General features: G+C 37.5%; 1 protein-coding gene across 3 annotated transcripts in view; it reads right to left on the reverse strand.

Moving 5' to 3' along the window:
* Nucleotides 1-466: 466 nt before the first annotated feature.
* ZFR (zinc finger RNA binding protein) overlaps nt 467-21,239 on the reverse strand; it is an 87,365-nt gene continuing 66,592 nt past the window's right edge. For all 3 annotated transcript variants that reach the window (XR_010342572.1, XM_012459937.3, XM_012459936.3), the window contains 3 exons: nt 7,181-7,292; nt 6,964-7,061; nt 467-2,087 (listed from right to left, as the gene is read on the reverse strand). Coding sequence is in view for 2 of the 3 variants with exons in the window: in XM_012459937.3 (XP_012315360.1) it covers nt 1,908-2,087; nt 6,964-7,061; nt 7,181-7,292 (390 nt within the window). In the remaining variant the exon portion in view is untranslated. The remainder of the gene's footprint in view (nt 2,088-6,963; nt 7,062-7,180; nt 7,293-21,239) is intronic.

A 21,239-nucleotide genomic window follows, 5' to 3' on the forward strand; every position in this document is an offset into this window, starting at 1 on the left:
AAAGGAGAGTAAAATGAGACCCAGAAAGATTTAAAAGGGAAAAAAAGGCTTGCCCAAGTTAAAGAGATAGTACAGGTTGAGTATATCTTAGCTGAAATGCTTGGGACCAGAACTGTTTTGGATTTCGGAATATTTATATTATACCAGTTGAGCATCCCTAATCTGAAAATCTGAAATGCCCTAATGAGTATTTCCTTGTAGGCCCTCAAAAAGTTTCAGATTTTGACACTTTCAGATTTTTGGATTTGATACTCCATCTGTATGTGACAAATCTGGGAGAAAAGTCTGAGTGTCCTGTTCTATTTCCCCTGTGGTCTCCCTATGATTTCCTGGCCCTCTAAGACTGGGGGAAGATTCTTACCCTAGAAAGAAATTAAGCCAATACAGTATTTAATTAGAAAATTTTCTGAAAATTATATGCTTAGTCAACAAAGACTTGTCAGGAATAATAAGATGTAGTACTCAATAAATTTGAATATGATTTTACTGAAGCATACATTATTTCAAAGCAAAAGTAGTTTATGTTGTCAGTTCTAATATATAATACATTTAAGTCATATGAATTTAATTTTTTATTTGTGTATTTCACTGTAGTGCTGTGACAACAAAATGACATCTGTGTACCAGAGCATACATACATCAACAGTTAAGATGTAATTTTTTCATTACATCACTGCTAGAATATTTAGCTTTATGTAGGAGACATAAGCATGTAAGATGGCCACACCAAATAATTTTCTGTTTTTTTCTTAATTTTTTTTTATCAGTAATACTTTATCAACCTCACTGTTAACAGAACTGTAAATTATCTGGGTGATGGGGTGTGTGGAGAAGATCAACTGTGTTACACTGTAATAGTTGCTAGAGTAATCTCACACACACCAATAAGGAACTGTCACCATAATTAAGGGCTAGTTACTGTTGTTAGTTGCACAATGATAAAGTTCTTTTGAAAATATTGGTTAACCCACTTATATGTGAAAAATGCCCTTTCCACTTATACACAAGAAAAAAATATTCAGAAAGTTATTTTTGGCCTTGCTATGTCAAAAAGTCAACTGTACAAAGATCTACGTGTTAAACCTAAAATTATAATTTTAAAAGTCTATTAAAAACAAAAATGTCATGCATTTTTATTATCAATTATGCAGAGGCTTTAAAACTGTTGCAAGACCATATAATATATATTAGCTTTTATACTGCTAATGCACAACTAACAGGAAACTTGATTAGATTAACAGAAATCTGTCTTAATTACACCTTTATATATCACACTAGAGACAAATGCCACAAGATCTGCAGAAACATTCAGTTCTGAGCACTCAAATGGCAGGATAACTTTTTGTGTTGTAATCCTTCACATACAGAAAAAAAAAAAAAAATTCTGCAGTCTCACGTTACAAAAAAACGTACTGCTGTAAAATATTAGGAAGGGGTAAAGGATATCATCTATAACACAAAGTAACTTACAACTAGTATCAAAAAGCAAACAAAACCTCTAAATAAAAATATCAAAATACACAGAGCAACTGAAGCACAAATCCTGCATTAAATACAGTAAAGATTTAATAAGACAATGCACTAGGTTAATAAAAGACACAAAAATGGGGCGGGGGAGGGGAGCTAGGGCGAGGGGAGCTAGGACAACGAGAAAATAAAATCAAAATAATGGGAAAAAATCAGAACCACTGCTTCCCTCCTAGTCGGAGCACTTTTTTTTTTTTTTGGTGTCTTCGCATTCAAATAACACCTAACACTATACATTTTTTAACATCATAGAAAAACTTGGTTCTTCTATGAAATCCTTTAAATTCTTGATTTTTTTTATGTAGACATTATTATGAATGAAAAACAGCCAACAAATGGGCACCTGTTGTTTTTTTTAACACTGAAGATTCACAGATACTTTAAAAGTTATCATAATCTTTCTTGTCTTTTTTCCCCTCAGCTTCAAATCCATCAACTCCATCACTATCCCTTCTTCGTTTCCTGTTGTTGTGGATGTTAAAACGCTGGCTCATTTGCGGTAATGGATCCATGCCTAGAACTTTGTGTATCTGGCGGAATGCAAGGAGTCTCAATGCAAACTGCAACAAAGAGTCAGAATTTTGAGTTATCTGAAAAACCCCAAGTAATAATACTTATTACATTTACCTCCCTCCAAATGCAACATAAAAAAGCATATGTAATGAAAGAAACATTTAAAGGAATTAGTTTCACAAATGAAATAATCTGTAGGTTCTCATAGTTTTATTTCCAGGCTTTTCTGTGTGCATGCCATTTTGTTTACTTAAACATTAAGTTAAAAAAAATTTAAGTAAATTCAGTATTACGTTTATTTAAAAAAACAAAAAACACCATCCTGAAACTGACAGGAAAGTGTCTTTGTCACTCAGCAAGCCCCTCTTTTGTTCATATCCATGTATTTTCCCAGTTTTTCATCAAATGCCCATGTTCACAGGGCTAAGGCATGGGCTGAACAAACACACGCCTCCCCAGCTTTATAAAAAGGATCACAATTCATTTTTTTTTTCATTTAACTATTCATTCAAATGTTTGTTCATTTAGCAGATACCTAATTAAGCACTTAGCATATCTGAGTGTAAACAATAAGCAAAATTTCTGCTTTCATGAAGCTTACATTTAGTGGAGCTAGGACACACACAAAAATTACAAAACTTGTGAGAAGTGTCATCAAAAAAACAAGCAGGGTATTGAAAACAAAGCAAAATGGGAGCTACCTGCTTTAACAGAATGGTTGCTGATGGCCTCCCTAGGCATTTGGTAGACAGCATATAATTTAAGAACTATAATTATACTCATGTGGATGTACCAAACTTATTTACCTAATTTTCTACTGGTAAACACTAGGCTGGTTCCAGTATTTTTATTACTGTACTACAATGAATGCCTGTTTTAAGATGTTTCTGTGTACTTAAGCGACAAGTTCTAGAGAGAGAACTTTTAATCAGTGGGACCGCTGAACATGAATATTGACAAACAAAGGTCCCCAAAATTTATACTGATTAACGTATCTAGTAGTAATATGTATGCAAGTCTGCTCCCCTTCTGGATACTATAAATGGGAAAAAAAATTCTCACAGGTATGATGGGCCAAACAGTATCTAATTGTTATTTATAATTTTTTTTTTTTTTTGAGACAGGGTCTTACTCTATTGCCCAGGCTGGAATGCAGTGGTGCCATCACAGCTCACTGCAACCTCAATCTCCCTGGGCTCAAGTGACCTCACTCAGTCTCCCGAGTAGCCAGGACCTCATGCTTGTACCAACACAACTGGCTAATTTTTGTATTTTCTGTAGAGATGGGGTTTCTCCATGCTGCCCAGGCTGCTCTTGAACTCTGCCTACCTGCTAGGATTACAGGCATGAGCCATTACGCCTGGCTATAACTTGTATTTTCTTTCTTCTTTTTTTTTTTTTTTTTTTTTTTGAGATGGAGTCTCGCTCTGTTTCCCAGGCTAGAGGGCAGGGGTGCGATCTCGGCTCACTGCAACCTCCCCCTCTCGAGTGTAAGCAATTCTGCCATCTCTTGAGTGAGTAGCTGGGACTACAGGTGACCACCATCACACCTGGTTAATATTTGTATTTTTAGTAGAGACAGGGTTTTACCATGTTGGTCAGGCCGGTCTTGAACTCCTGATCTCGTGATCCACCTACCTCGGCCTCCCAAAGTGCTGGGATTACAGGCATGAGCCACCATGCCTGGCCAAAAATTTTTTTTTATAGAGATGAGGTTACGCTATGTTGCCAGGTTGGTCTAAACTCCTGGGCTCAACCAATCCTCTTGCCTCGGCCTCCCAAAGTGTTGAGTTTACAGGCGTGAGCCACTGTGCCCAGCCCTAACCTGTTTTTCAAAGTGACTGCTGTTCAGACTATTTTAAATCCCTGCTCTGATTATGAGATATAGGATAGTTACTGGTTATAGTCATCCACATGGGAATTTATTGCTCCAAAACTTTTCCCTCAAGTTGGGTAATTCTAGTTCCTAAGAATTTTGCCTCATACATATGCTTTGAAAATCCTGAAAGTCTCAAAGTCATCAGCAGTCAGGACTTGATACAGCATGCTACTTAGTCTGCAATTATTACAGATTTTTGCCAGTACTGAGTGTTTCTCTACCTCACTTAAGTTATAAGGCTGTTAATTTCCCAGGTGAGAACTAGGAATTTTTATCATTATAATACACTAACTCTTTGAGAGAAACTTATAAAAGATCCTTCCTAAATATAACAGAATAGGGTTTTCTTCTACATTAATAGAAAATATCCAAAGGTATCTCATATACAATAACAAATATTTATACTTTTTTTTTTTTGAGACAAGAGTTTTGCTCTTGTTGCTCAGGCTGGAGTGTAATGGTCCAATCTTGGCTTACCACAACCTCTGCCTCCCAGGTTCAAGCGATTCTCCTGCCTCAGCATCCTGAATAGCTGGGATTACAGGCATGTGCCATCACACCCGGTTAATTTTTTTTTTATTTTTAGTAGAGGTGGGGTTTCTCCATGTTGGTCAGGCTGGTCTCAAACTCCTGACCTCAGATGACCCACCTACTTCGGTCTCCCAAACTGCTGGGATTACAGGTGTGAGCCACTGTGCCTGGCTGAATATTTATACATTTTTACGATAGAGATATTGCTACTAAGCATCAGTCTATTCCTCTTTTTGAAAAAGAGTCTCACTCTGTTGCCCAGGCTGGAGTGCAATGGTGTGATTTTGGCTTACTGCAGTGCCTCCTGGGTTCAAGTGATTCTCGTGCCTCAGCCTCTCAAGTAGCTGGTACTACCGGCGCTCATGCCACCACTCCCGGCTACTTTTTTATTTTTAGTAGAGACAGGGTTTTGTCATATTGGTCTCAAACTCCTGACCTCAGGTGGTGGTCTGCCTGCCTCGGCCTCCTTAAGTACTGGGATTACAGGCTTAAGCCACTTCGCCCGGCCCAGCCTATGCTAATTTATTACTAGTTTCTAAATGAAAGACTACTCCAATAAGTAAAACCAAGATAGCATTTGAGGCTTTAGTAAGCACTCTACAATCTCTTGCTCTGCATGTGGTTTGCAGGTATTTCTAAGGTCTGACAAGAAGAGAAAATTCTATCATATTACTGACAATTATTTAGCAGCAAACTAAATTTGAAGATTGATATGAATTATTCCCATACATTTTGGAATTTTAATAATCATCAAAGATTAAAGGTTTATTTTACAATCTATTTCCTTCTTGGGAAGGGGTGATTAACCTTATAAATTTTGCCCTTTTAAAGGTACATTAAACTATGTACATCTACCTAGAGGAAGGAATTTTATTAAATGACAAAGGCTGTATCTGGCAGAGGCAACTTGAAAAGGATCACTGGAGAAAAAACACAGTGGCATACAAGAATAAAGGTAGACACTATAGAAGGAAATATGGAATCATTCCAGAGACAAAGGAAGGAAGAGGGACATTAACATGGGAGCTACAGGCCACCAAAAAACAAACTGAAATTGACACTCGTACTTCATATTTCATCAGTTATATGCATTCATTTACATGTGCAAGTGTGTACAGCTCCATGCAATTTCATCACACATGCAGCCTTATGTCATGTAATCACCATCACAATCAAGATGGTCAACTGTTCTGTTGCCACAAGACCCTGTTAGAGCCACGCCATTCCTTCCTATCCTTAACTCCTAGGAAGTACTAATCTGTTTCCTTCTCATGCAACTGTTTTGTCATGAATGCTACATAAATGCATTATACATTATGTAACTCCTTCACTTTTAGTAAGAACACTTCTAAATGTTCTCCTAAAACCAGACCACTTTCTTTAAGGTCACATTTTTTGAAAAATAAGCATTCTTCTTAATAACGAATTTTGTTAGTTTTCAAGTGTTTCCTCCTGAATTTCTTTTCCCTTAAATTTATAACTAATTCTTGTAAGTACCAAAGGGAGAAAGAAGAGACACTCAAGGCAACTATCTTCTTCCTTAGAAAATTAAATGAAAGAAATAAAAACATCAAATGCATAAGAATTTGTCATGTTCTGGGTCTGTAAAGATATCCATAAAGTTCTATTACCACTATCTCTCCCCCAGTACAGTTTCTGCATAACAATTTACATCTTTCAAATTTCAAATTATTCAAGATAATAAACCAAGATCTTAAATCCAACAACTCCCAAGCATCTTAGAGTGGATTATTGTTCATAGCTACTATGCTTTTTTCCCCTACTCAGCACATTTCTGGAATCAACAATGGAAAGCTATACCAATTATAGGTTATTTTTTCATTCATTAATTAGGTTCAATGTTTTTTCTTTTTCATAATTATTCTCTCAATAGGGTTAATAAGATGAAGATAATGATAATACCAGTTAACTTTTAAGATCCTTCCATATACCAGGTGCTAGGATGGTTACACATATTAACTCATTTAATCTTCTCAACAATCCTGTTTGAGAAGATACTGCTTTTATATCCGTATTATAGATGAGATGGCAGAACTGGTAGTCAAATCCAGGGATTCTGTCTCCAGAGCCCTCATTTTTATTTACTTTATTTGACAGTGGCAGGAAAGGTTAAATTATAACAATAATGACCATAAACACCACAGCAAATGACTTTTGTACAACCAGAGGACATAAGAATTTCTGCTAATCTTGATACATAACCTATTATCCAGATTCAATGAGACACTGCAAATATTGCTCTATTTTTATAATACATAATATGCTTACTTAGAAATGGCGATATAATTAAATAATGAAATTTTGAATTCTATTAGTGAAATCTAATAGAATTTTTTGGGCAAGCTATTTTAATATCCTCTCTAAGGATTTGCTTACTACAGAAGCAGAAGAATAAATATTACATAATGACTTACAATATTTAGAACAGTAACAGAAAAATAAAACCTTACTGGAGTAACTCAACAGAGCTCTGGATTTGGGAATACTAGTACCTGTGCACTGGATGTAATGTCTTCACGCTGCTGGTCAGTCATTGTTGCCAAGGTATCAAAGGGATCCTTTTCACAAGGATCCAAAAGTCCAGGACTACCTACAGCAATCAAACACAGGGAGACAAAAGCATTAGCACTGTCCATTCATAAAAAAAAGTATTCAACCAGGAAATGAGTAAATTTCATTTTACTTCATTTAAAACAAAGTAAAAGTTACCTTTAAGAATAATCCCTGAAGAAATGCACTCAAAAACTCTTCTCAGTGCATCCCCAGGGCTCTGAGGGCTAGAAGCACTGCTGATTGCTTTCTCTACTAATAACTCCATAGCCTAAAAATAAAACATAAAAATTTATTTAACAGCTTACCAATCAAAGGAATTACTCATTTTCAAACACTAGAATGACAAACTAAAATTTTAAAGATTGAAAAGCTATAAATCAAATCACAAAAACAGAAAATAAATATCACATATAATATAAAACGTTTAAAATTAAGTAATAAAAGTCAAGCAAAGAAAACTAAAAGCAATACAAAATTTACATTTTGGAAAGATTTTGTAGTTTGTGCTTAATGGAGAAAAATGCAAGAGTAACAGATTTTTTTTGTTTTATTTTTAATTACTACGATCCTTTATAATAGCTCTTAAAATTATTCAGATTATGAGGCTTCTCATTTGAAAAACGATTCTTTAGATATCTGGGGTTCACACACATTTATTTTCTGATACTTGTAAGACTGCTGACGCTAGGGAGTCTGAGTAGACACTATTCTACTAAGTATAAGACTTTTGGTCTTTCCTTTACAAAAAATGGGAATCATTTAAATTTTCATTAGACACAGCCAGACTTCTATTACCCCTAAGGAAAATACAAATTATGTTTTCACAGTAAATTACAACTGAGACTAAAAATATAAACCAATGAATAAAAGACAAAAATGAAAATATATATAGCCGGGTGTAGTGGCTCACACCTGTAATCCCAGCACTGTTGGGAGGCCAAGGCAAGCAGATCACTTGAGATCAGGAGTTTGAGACCAGCCTGGCCAATATGGTGAAATCCCATCTCTACTAAAAATACAATAATTAGCTGGCATGGTGGTGCGTGCCTGTAGTCCTAACTACTCAGGAGGCTGAGGCAGAAGAATGGCTTGAACCTGGGAGGTGGAGGTTGCAGTGAGCCAAGATTGCACCACTGCACTCCAACCTGGGTGACAGAATGAGACTCTGTCTCCAAAAAAAAAAAAAAAAAGTAAGTATAGATTTAGAAAGTAGCAGCTGGGAGCAGTGGCTCATGCCTATAATCCCAGCACACTGAGATGCCAATTGCCTGAGCTCAGGAGTTCAAGACCAGCCCTGGGCAAGATGGCAAAATCCTGCCTCTACAAAAAAATCCAAAAAAAACCAAAACTTAGCTGGATGTGGTGGCCTGTGCCAGTGGCCCCAACTACCTGGGGGGCTGAGGTGAGAGGATCACTCGAGCCTGGGAGGTTGAGGCTGCAGTGAGCTGAGATCCCGCACTGCCTTCCAGCAGCCTGAGTGATACAGTGAGAGATCATGTCTCTTCAAAAAGAGAAAAAAGCCAACCCAGGTAGTGGTGTTTTGAAGGGTCTCATTAGAAAAATTTGTATTTAGATTTTAAAAAATTGATATAACATATATAAGATTCACCCTTTTAAACAATTCAGTAGTTTTCAGTTTATTTATACAGTTGTTCAATCATCATTACCTAATTCCAGAACATTTTCATGATCTCCAGAAGAAACTACACACCCGTTAGTAGTCATTCTCCATTCTCTTTCTTCTAGCCCTTTGCAACCACCAAATCACTATATTTCTGCAGATTTGCCAACTCTGGACATTTTATACAAATACATGGCTTTGTGTCTGACTTCTCTCACTTAGCATAATATTTAAGGTTTACCCCTGCTGTAGCTTTAAGTTTAAATAAGACTACTAACAGCAGTTCAAAGGAGCTAGTTTGGAACCACTATGAAATCCTTAAGATGATAATGAAAGCTGAAAAGGCATTAGTGAGAATCCACACTTTTGGCTGTAATACTAAAAAAGCTTATGGACTTACTTTTTAGAGGTAAAAACTATGTCAACCTATTCACTCTAAGGCCACTTCTCAGAATCTCTTTACATTATAAGAAATGAGAATTTAAGGAAATAGTACACATTAACAGCTATGAAAAATGATAGCTTCCAGTACAACTGGAAAAAACCTGAAAATAATGGCTATTCACAATGATAAATGTAAGTCACAATTTAAAAAGAGAGCTCAGTTTATTCCACTGAAGAATGCAGGAAGATGTTCAATATTCTTTGTTTTTGAGAAAGGGTCTCGCTCTGTCACCCAGGCTAGAATGCAGTGGCACGACCACGGCTCACTGCAGCCTCAAGCTCTTGGGCTCAAGTGGTCCTCCCATGTCAGCTCAGGATCACGTGAGCCCAAGAGCTTGAGGCTGCAGTGAGCCATGGCTGTGCCACTGTACGACTGGAGCAATAGGCGCAGTCACTGTGCCTGGCTAATTTTTGTAGAGATGGGGTCTGACTATACTGTCCAGGCCGGTTTCAAACCTGGACTCATGTAAACCAACTGCCTTCGCCTCCCAAAGCCTTGGAATTACAGGCATGCACCAAAGCATCCAGCCCCTCAAGACATTTTTCTTTTTTTATGGATTTTCATTTTAAGTTGTTTTAATATTTTAGGGGATAAGCTTCAAAAGCTTAGCTCTAGATAAGCATCTAGAAAACTCAATGCATGTGTATGGAGTATCTCTCATTTCCAGACAAACCGAGTATTATTTTAAGATACGAAAAGACTGAGAGATCCTTGAGGATAAGATTAGTGTTACTCATTTTGAACCCACTTACCTAGCACATGTAGCCAGAATTTTGTAAATACTTATTAAATGATTATGACATGGAATGATTTTGGAAAGAATGTGAGAATAATCCTGACAACTCAGTGATAAAATAAATCAAGAGTAACAATTAGCAAAATATTGATGTTGTGATTACACAAAATTGAAGTCATAAAATATGTAACTTTTGATAAATGCCTCAAATTTTTACTGAGTAGTTTTGGCAAATATGAGAAAAGTAAGGATTAAATAATCAGCTGCAGTTTAGGTATGTCAAGACATAAAAATGTGTTTCAAGTAACTCAAAGCTTTTTCAAAATCTGTTTATTGATTTACTTTAAGAATTAGGCATTTCTGATTTATATCAGCAGGTAAAAGCAGAAATGAATTTTAAAAAATCAAGAAAAATAAATTATTTATGGCACACAAAAAAGTCAATATACTTAAACATACACAATAAGTAAACTACCTGCCTCTGACACCATTTGCTGTGAAGTAAGCAATTAAAGCATATTAATTTTCTAAAGAATATAGCTGTTCTCCAAGCAGATGTCTGCAGTTAAAAGAGCAATGAAAATAGACTATAATTCAAAAGTAAGAATATCAAAAATAAATAGAATCAAATTAAGAAAATGACACTTCAGGTTGTAATGTAAAGGGTCTTGGTAGCTATAATTATATAAGAGAATAACTTATTAAGAGTTGTTATAACTGGAGATGGAAAAACTTCCTCATATTAAATGATTAAAAAAATCAAGGATTGTAATATTTGCTTTAAAAATTTTTAAATTAAAAAATGTTTTTTACAGACGGGGTCTTACTATGTTGTCCATGATGGAGTGCAGTAGTTATCTGCAGGCACAATCATAGCACACTGCAGCTGAGCTTCAATGTCTGGGCTCAAGTAATCCTATCTCAGCTTCCCTAGTAGCTGAGACTATAGGTGAATGCCACTGCACTCAACTAAATATTTGCTTTTTATTTACTTTTTTAGAGACAGGGTCTTGCTCTGTTTCCTAGACTGGAATGCATTGGTGTGATTATAACTCACTGTAGCCTTCACCTCCTGGGCTCAAGTGATCCACCTCAGCCTCCTGAGTAGGTGGTACTACAGGACCCACCACCATGCTCAGCTAATTTTTAAATTTTTAATAGAGATGAGGTCTTCCTATGTTGCCTGAGGTGGTCTTGAACTCCTGGGCTCAAGTGATCTTCCCACCTTGGCCTCCCAAAATGATGGAATTACAGGCGTGAGGCACTGCACCCAACCTTATTTGCTTTTTAAAAACACTCATGAAATGTATTTTTTCCCTTCCCATCTCCAGTTATAATAAGAGTAACTCTTAGTAAGTGGCAGGCATCATGCTAAATGATCTCTTACATGCATAATTTAATTCAAGATGAAAAAAACCCCATAAATTTAAGAGGCTAAAAATAGCTTTGTCCAAGGTCATGTAGCTAGGTGATAAAACTGAGATCTGAACCCAGGTCTTTCTGAATGAAAATAATTTTTCTTTCTCACTATGTTTCAATAAGTATCTTTCATTAATGGGTGATCCAGAGAGAAAACATTAACTAGTTTCCTTGAATATTAGTTTCCAGCTCTGGTAGAGCTAAAGACCTATGTAAAACAAAACAAAGCCACCTGATGAGATTGTAGTAACACAGGCACTTTCACTGGTGGGAGCGTAAACTAGTAAAACCTTTCTTTAAAGCACAATGGCAAGCTCTATCAAAATTTTAAAAGACACGCATGAATTAGCCCAGCAATGTGAGTACTAAGAATTTACAATAGGGCTATTACTACATCACAAAAGCACAAAAAATACTCTGCCCAGCTCTAAATTTGTAACAGACTAGAAACAATCACAGAACTAGGAGTTCTGGCTAAGTAACAGTAGCAGTTATCTAACTCTTCATTATAGCTACCACTTATTGAGTACTTAGCCTCATTAAGCAATGCTCTAAGTCTTCACATGTATTAACCAATTCTAATTATTATAATCATGTTCTGAAGGCAGATATAACCATCATTCTCATTTTACAGATTAAAATGTTTATGCTCTTAAAATACGATTTTATGACTACCCTAACAATAGGCAATTGTATATAAAAAAGCCACTTACACAGTCCAGTTGACATGGATTATTATTGATAACATGCAAAAAGACTCTGATTTGTAAGCCCATTTGCAGGTGGTTGCATTTTTGTAATATATTTACTCACAGCACTTTATTTCATATGGTGAAATGTATGAAAAGTCTTAATAAAAATGGTCATGACTTGCAGGGAAAAGGTTTACTTACAGCTTTTAGTGAACTGGGGGTGTGCATACAGTTAAATAGATGATTTTGGTAGGGAGTATCCAATGCTGAGTTAGTTCATGTACCATTTAGTGATTCTTTTGTAAGCTGAAACTGTTTTTTGCCCTGAGATGTCAGTGTCCTGTCATTTTAGAACTCTGTTGGTTCTATCAGCAACAGCCAGAAGAACTCCTGGTACAAACTACCACCACTAAAATCTGCACTACTTACAAATGCCTCTGAAAGCCAGTAAAATATATAAAAAGAAATATTAACACATTTCAACTGATATTTGGGCAGGAAGAATAATTATAGCAGTTTTATCCACCTTTAATGACTCCTTTACATTTGACATACCATTCTTAAAAAAAAAAAAAAGTCAGGCATGGTGGCTGACACCTGTAATCCCAGCACTTCTGGAGGCCAAGATGGGAGGATCTCTTGGGTTCAGGAGTTTGAGACCAGTCTGGGCAACATAGTGAGACCTTACTTCTACAAAAAATTTTTAAAAAAACCTAGCCAGGCATGGTAGCATGCACCTATAGTCCTACGTACTTTGCAGGGTGAGTCATTAAGCCTGGAAAGTAGAGGCTGCAGTGAGTCATGATCATGCCACTGCACTACAGCCCGACTGACAGAGTGAAACCTTATCTCAAAAAAGATAACATTAACCATTTTAAAGTGAATAATTCAGCAGCATGATTACACTATGTAACCACCTTTATCTAGTTCCAAAACATTTCCATTACCCCAAAGTAAACCCTCTTACCCCTATTTCTATTAGAAACATGCACTCTGTCTCTATGATTATGTGACCTTTTGTGCCTGGCTTCTTGCATTTAGCATACTGTTTTCAACGTTCACCAATATTGTGGTAGATTTTTTTTTTTTTTTGAGATAGGGTCTTGCTGTGTGCCCAGGCTAGCCTTAAACTCCTGGGCTCAAGAGATCCTCTTGCCTCAGCCTCTTGAGTACGTGGGACTACAGGCATGGGCCACTGTAACCAGCTCAATAACAGATTTTTTTGTGTGTGTGTGTGTGTGTGAAATACTCCTCATCATGAGATACTGTTTAGAAATAAAATAGTCATAAACATTGTGTGTGTGTGAGAGAGAGAGAAAGAGAGAGAGAGAGAGAGAGAGACACACACACATGGTCTTAGCCTATGGACCAAACTGAAGTGCAGTGGTGAAATCACAGATAACTGCAGCCTCAAACTCCTCGGCTCAAGTGATCCTCCGACCTCAGCCTCCTGAGTAGCTGGGACTACAGGTGTGTGCCATCACATCTGGCTAATTTTTATGTTTATCTTTTGTAGACATACGGTCTCACTATACAAACAAGGCTGGTTTTGAACTCCTGGCCTCAAGTGACCCCCGCCAACCTCGGTTTCCTAAAGTGCTGGGATTACAGGTATGAGTCATTGTCCTAGGCCTATAATAAACATTAAAAAAAAACTAACTTCATGCCTTTTATAAGTTATTGCAGTCATACTATTCTAAAGGTTTAGAGAGCACACAGCAGTTCTGATGTCTGACCAACATTACAACAGAACTCTACCTATATTTCATTTCATCACCATGGATTCATGACAAAAGAACAATTTGTCATGAATTTGAAGGCAGAACACCATTTTCAATCCTCATTGCAGTGGTAAAGGAAAGGCCACAAAAGCAGGCATTGTTACTTAAGGATTTGTTCAAAGTAAGTCATCTGAATGCTAAATAAAATTAAACATAATACAGTTCATAAGAATTTCAAATTTCTTTCATTTGATAAAGTTACTCCTGTTTATGTCAATAGCACAGACCCAAACTCTCTTCCCTTCAAAACATGATTAAGAAATATATTAAGGCCAGGAATGATGGCTCATGCCTATAATCCCAGCACTTTGGAAGACTATGGCGAGAGGATCGCTTGAGCCCAGGAGTTCGGGACCAGCTAAGGCAACATATGAGACCTCAACTCTACTAAAAATAAAGACATTAGTCAGGTGTGATGGCATGTGCCTATAGTCACAGGCACTAGGAAGTTTCAGGCAGGAGGACTGCTTGAGCTCAGGAGTTCAAAGCTGCAGTGAGCCAGGACTGCTCCACCATACTCCAGTTTAGGTGACAGAGAGGGACCTCGTCTCAAAAACAAAGAGACAAATGTAATAGTTTGACTATTACATTTCAAGCAAAATGTAATAGCTTGACTTAAACAGATAAAAGGCCAGTGACAGAGAACATTCCTAAGGAACTGAGTGTTTACCCTGCTTAGGCAAAACTCAAACTTGGCTCTCTGAGTGGGGGTGGGGTTGGCAGCTGATTCAACAAATCCCAAAAATTTCACCAATAACCTCCAATTTGGAGAAAGGTAAAATGAATCATGTTAGGAAAAATTTTCCTAAAAGGAAAAACTCTGACCATCTTCTAACTCACCAGAGAAAAGAAAAACACTACAATTTGCTATCCTGAAGACTTTGAAAATCAGGAAAGAAAGAGCAGAAGAAATCAGGAAATCAGGAAAGAACAGAAAAATAGTTATTATTCACATCAAATTATTTCCAATAATAAATGCATTTGGCCTAAAATGCAGATTAAAAAAAAAAAAGGTAAGATCTTCCAAAGGAGTAAGAGGTAGGAAAAAACTTCAAAGATGGCTGTGGACTCAACATAGAGCCCCAAATTAGCTTCACATACCCAAATGCTCTCTTGGTACAGGAGAATGTAAGTTGTAGTGAAAGGAAATGGTAAAATAGGTTCAGGAAACAAATGGAGCAAATCCTGCAAAGAAAGGCTCTAGGAGTCCTTCTTGGGTTGAAATCTGACACTCAAGAGGTGCCAATAAACTCCATCACATATAGAGTGCCACAGCACATCTGGTAAAGACACAGGAGAGTGTAACCTACATTTGCTAACAAGGCTGCAGATAGCTAAATCCTACTCTTTTTCATAAGCAATCCTCCAATCACATCTCACAGGGGAAGGAAAAGAAGTTATCGATAAAGGTGAGAAGAGATTTGCATATCTTTGTACTTGCGTGGAACATAGCATGAAAAGTAGAGATAAAAATCCATTCTGTACAGACTCTGGATGATAGTCACAAATCAATGTGGGTTCATTAATTGTAACAAACATAATACTCTAGCATCGGGGAGGCTGTGTATGTCTGAGTGCAGGGGATATGTGGGAACTCTATGGTTGACCCTTGAAAAACCCGAGTTTGAACTGTGCAGATCCACTTATATGGGAGTTATCTTCCATTTCTGCCAATGGAGACGGCAACATCAACGTTTCTTCCTCACCCTCAGCCTATTCAATAAGAAGTTGAGGGCAGGGCACAGTGGCTCATACCTATAACCTCAGCACTTTGGGAGGCTGAGGGAGGTGCAGATCACTTGAGGCCAAGAGTTCAAGACCAGCCTGGCCAACATGATGAAAATACTAAAAATACAAAAATTATCCAGGCATGGTGATGCATGCTTGTAATCCCAGCTACTTGGGAGGCTGAGGCAGGAAAACTGCTTGAACCCAGGAGGTGGAGGTTGCAGGCTGCAGTGAGCCAAGATCATACCACTGAACTCCAGCCTGGGTGAACAGAGAGACTGTCTCAAAAGAAAAAAAAAGGAACAAAATGACTGAAGTACAAAAATTCAGAGGTATGCATTATACCTTGTTGAGAGCACATCTTTTTTTAAATAACCATAGTTTATAAAAACTGAACATATATTAGGCTACAAAAAACCCTTTAAATTCCAAAAATTACAAATAGACTACATTTCTTGAATCACAATGCCATAAAAACTAGATGTTATTTACAGAAACAAAAGCAACCCTCCTTCAATCTCAGACAGGTGTGGTGGCTCACGCCTGTAATCCAAGCACTTTGGGAGGCCGAGGTGGGCAGATCACAAGGTCAGGAGTTCTAGGCCAGCCTGGTCAACATGGTGAAACTGTCTCTACTAAAAATACAAAAATCAGCCGGGCGTGGTGGCACGCGCCTGTAATCCCAGCTACTCAGGAGGCTGAGGCAGGAGAACCACTTGAACCTGGGAGGCGGAGGCTGCAGTGGGCTGAGATCTCACCAGAGCACTCCAGCTTGGGCAACAGAGCGAGACTGTGTCTTGGAGTCAGGGGAATTCCCTCAAAACTGTTGGCTTAAAAACAGTATGAAAACAAATCACATAGAAAATAAAGAGAAAGCATTACCTATGCAGCCCAAAATTTGTGTTCATAAACTGCAGCTTTAAAACCTCTATAACTACAGAGTAAATGAATGAATGAAGTATCCAACTAAAGAAGTCTGTAAAATGTAACAGAACACCCCAAGGAAAATAAAGATAAATTCATAAGGTAATAAATTATTAATGAGGATTAGAAATGATTTTGAGGAGATGAAAAAACAATAAAACACATAAACCACTGCCTAAAGAATACAACACTAGGAGCAAATTTTAAATGTCAAAATACTGACATTTTGTTTTTTTTAAAGTACTGAAATATTAATTTATTTGTTGTTATAGGTAAATGATTTCAAAGATCAGCCAGCAGCTTTTTTCATTTTTGACTTTCTTCACAATCATTTCCCCTGCTGTGGCCAATGTGCCCTCAATTCCTTTGACCTGTGCATTCTCTTTTCTTCTCAGTTCTTATGGCTCTCCACCCCCTCAGAGGAGAAAGCACCCTGTGAAGTAAATGGGTGACTCTCTCAAAGAAAGCCCGGGTAGGGCCAATCTGCAGTGCTGAAAGCCTGGATTGCCAAGTGTGGCTCAGACGCCATGGTCTTGAGAGTCTTTCACCCAAGTATTAAAATGTGGACTTAGTACAACAAAGACAGCTTCAAGGACACTCTGGGTGGGTAGAGGGGACCAAAGTTTAAGAAAGCAGGAAGCAGGATGATGATGTACAATGCTTGTATTGACATACATTTAAAAAATTTGGTACGCACACAGTGGCTCACACCTGTAATCCTAGTACCTTGGGAGGCTGAAGTGGGTGGATCACTTGAGGTCAGGACTTCTAGACCACCCTGGTTAACATGATGAAACCCTGTCTCTACTAAAAATACAATTATAGCTGGGTGTGGTGGCGCATGCCAGTAATCCCAGCTACTCAGGAGGCTGAGGCAGGAGAATTGCTTGAACCTGGGAGGCGGAGGTTGCAGTGAGCCAAGAAAGCACCACTGTACTCCAGCCTGGGCTACAGAGCTAGATAGACTCAATTTCAAAAATAAATAAATAAATAAAATCTGAAGCTATACAATACCTACAAATTATTGCATTTGAAATCTATTAAGAATTAATGAATTTAAAACACCTAAATAAATATTGAAACACTCATATTGTAATTTTGCTCCCATTTGGCAAATGGTTTACTGGCTAATCAATGACACAAAGAAGAATTAAAAGCACACATGCGCGCGCACACACACACACACACACACACACACACACAGAGAGAGGAGAGAGAGAATAAAGATACAAAAACATTAATAAAAAATCCTAAAAAGCCTAATTCTATTGAATGGGTTATTTTTTAAGGGAAATAGAAATTGCCAAAACTAACCACAAGAGAAACTAATCATAATAGAAGAAATAGAGAAAACACTATTCCCTTAAAAGGAATTGGGAAGTGACGATGTCATATGAATTTTTATAAACTATCAAGAAACAAAGTTTCGATGCTACTAAAACTGCTTCAGAGTTTAAAGAAAGAAAAGCTTCCAAATTATTTTTAGAGAGCTAGTGATCACTGCTTCTAAATCTGACAAAGAGCACAAAAACAAAACTTAAAAAAATTATTTCATGTCACTGAGATATTCCTCAACAAGCTATTGGCAAATAGAACTTAAGAATTGGCCGGGCGCGGTGGCTCACGCCTATAATCCCAGCACTTTGGGAGGCCGAGGCGGGTGGATCACGAGGTCAAGAGATTGAGACCATCCTGGTCAAGGTGAAACCCCGTCTCTACTAAAAATACAAAAATTAGTTGGGCATGGAGGCGCGTGCCTATAGTCCCAGCTACTCGGGAGGCTGAGGCAGGAGAACTGCTTGAACCCAGGAGGCGGAGGTTGTGGTGAGCCGAGATCGTGCCACTGCACTCCAGCCTGGGTAACAAGAGCGAAACTCCATTTCAAAACAAAAAAAAAGAACTTAAGAATTCATTAAAACACTTTTCTCATATGTATGAAGAATCATTCCCAGAATGCAAAGGTAGTTCAGTATGAAGAACTCTAACAGGTTGAAGGAGTAAAACTATATATTCATGTTAACAAGACTTAAAAATTGTCTGATAAAAGTTCAACTTCCATTACTGATTCAAAATTTGCTTAGTAAACCGGGAAAAGATTGATAATTCAACATGACAAGTAAATATCTCAAATAAAAGGCTATACCACCATGCTTAATACACTTTATAGACCAGAAACATTTTCAATACAATCGGGAACATAGCATATGTGCCAAGCAGTATTTTTTATTCCATATTGGTTACTCTAGAATTATCTTTTAATTAAAATAAAAAATAAAAAGTATTGGGAGGCAAAATATCATTTGTAGATATACCTCAAAGAAAACAAAAGAGAGATAAGGTCTCGTTCTGTCACCCAGGCTGAATTGCTGTGGCACAATCATGGCTCACTGCAGACTTGACCTGGGCTCAATCGATTTTCCTACCTTAGTCTCTCCCGTAGCTGGAACTACAGGCACATGCCATCATGCCTAGCTAATTTTTGTATCTTTTGAGAAAGGATTTCACCATGTTGCCCAGGCTGGTCTTCAACTCCGGGGCTCAAGCGATCCTCCTGCCTTGGGCCTCTAAAATAATGGGATTATAGGGACAAGGCACCAAACCATGACAGATTGATCTTTGGTCTATCACTAGTTTTTTTTTGAGACAGAGTCTCGCACTGTTGCCCAGGCTGGAGTGCAGTGGTGTGGTCTTGGCTCACTGCAACCTCCGCCTCCCAGGTTCAAGCAATTTTCTTTGCCTCGGCCTCCCAAGGAGCTGGGATTACAGGCACCCACCATCATGCCTGGCTAATTTTTTTTTTTTTTTTTTTTTTGTATTTTTAGTAGATATAAGGTTTCACTATGTTCGTCAGGCTGGTCTTGAACTTCTGACCTCATGATCTGCCCACCTTGGCCTCCCAAAGTGCTGGGATTACAGCTGTGAGCCATTATACCCGGCCTAAATTAAGTAATGCACATGTGTAATTTATCCTGGTAAAAATTAAACATTACAGATCTCTACAGTAGTCATCCTTTCCTCCCACTCCTCAGTAATACTAACTACTATAAATTAGAATATATCCTTCCCAAAATTTTGGTATATATTTAAATTCACATATATCTATAGAAAATATATATATATCTATAGAAATATATATATTTCTATATATTTAATATATATATATATATATATATATATATATATAAAAAAATATAATTTGATGGAAAAAAAAGCTCTAAAAGAAAGCAGGTGTGAACTAATCTGTCAGAATACAAAATCCAGAAATGATAAACAATTAATGAATCAAAATTTGTAATGCCGGGCGCAGTGGCTAAGGCCTATAAATCAACAGCAGTTTGAGAGGCCAAGGTGGGCGGATCATCTGAGGTTAGCAGTTTGAGACCAGCCTGGCCAACATGATGAAACCCCATCTCTACTAAAAATACAAGTGTTAGCAGGGTGTGGTGGCCCATGCCTGTAATCCCAGCTACTTGGGAAGCTGAGCAAGGAGAACTGCTTAAACCTGGGAGGCAAAGGTTGCAGTGAGCTGAGATCACGCCACTACACTTCAGCCTGCCTGACAAGTTCCATCTCACAAAAAAAAAAAAAAAAAAAAAAAAAAAATCTGTAAAAATGTGTTAACTTTCATATAGCAAAAATCATCACAAAGTTGAAAAGCAGATGTAAAACTGAAAAACACAATTTTCTTTTTTGAGACAAAGGTCTTGCTCTGTTCACCAGGCTGGACTGCAATGGTGCATTCTCAGCTCACTTCTGCCACTCGGGTTTCAAGCAATTTTCCTGCCTCAGCTTCCCGAGTAGCTGGGATTACAGGCGCATGCCACCATGCCTGGCTAATTTTTTGTATTTTAAGTAGGGACCGGGTTTCACCATGTTGGCCAGGCTGGTCTCAAACTCCTGACCTCAAGTGATCTGCCTGCCTTGGCCTCCCAAAAGTGCTGGGATTACAGGTATGAGCCACTGTGCCCAGCAAAAAACACAATTTTCAACATGGATAAGGGCTAATTATTGTAAAAGGAGTTAATATGATAAAACGATGAATAAGAAACTGGAAGTTAAGAAAAAAATAATTAAAAATGCCAACCATTATTCAATTAAATAAATACAAAAAATTAGATACCGTGTGTGTGTGTGTATGCTTTCTTATTTTTTTTGAGACAGAGTCTCACTCTGTCACCCAGACTAGAGTGTAGTGGTGCAATCTTGGCTCACTGCAACCTCTGCCTCCCGGGTCCAAATGATTCTCCTGCCTCAGCCTCCTGAGTAGCTGGATTATAGGTGCCTGCCACCATGCCCAGCTAATTGCTGTATTTTTAGTAGAGACAGGATTTCACTATGTTGGCCGGGCTGGTCTTGAACTCCTGACTTCAAGTGATCCACCCACCTTGTCTTCCCCAAGTGCTGGGATTACAGGTGTGAGCCACTGCACCCCACCATATTTTGCCTGTTATATTGTTAACCATTAAGAAGTATGATAATATCCCAGAACTAATGAGTGCAAAGAATATAATAGGTCTAACAGTTTTTTTGAAATTTTCAATGATCCAACCTTCTGGTGAACATGTTCTTTGACCTTGGCATTTCAGCCCTAGCAATTTATTCCACCCTCAAGAGCTTGACAACAATATATACAATGAGGTATAATGAGAATTTAATAACAAAAGATTGTAAACCCAAATGTCTATCAAATGAATATAAGTTAAACAAAATATGGCATGTCCATAGAAAGAATGCAGTAGATGTGACTGCCTTTTCAAATAATTCTAAGATGCACTTTTTTAAGAAAGTTTTAAAACTGTACAGTTTTAAACTGTGATAGCAAGATCACACTTGTGTTAAAAAAAGAGAAAAAAATAAAAAGAAATAAGG

This window comes from Aotus nancymaae, unplaced genomic scaffold, assembly GCF_030222135.1.
Source record: "Aotus nancymaae isolate 86718 unplaced genomic scaffold, 86718_ANA_hifiasm-v0.15.2.pri h1tg000014l, whole genome shotgun sequence".
Taxonomy (NCBI): domain Eukaryota; kingdom Metazoa; phylum Chordata; class Mammalia; order Primates; family Aotidae; genus Aotus; species Aotus nancymaae.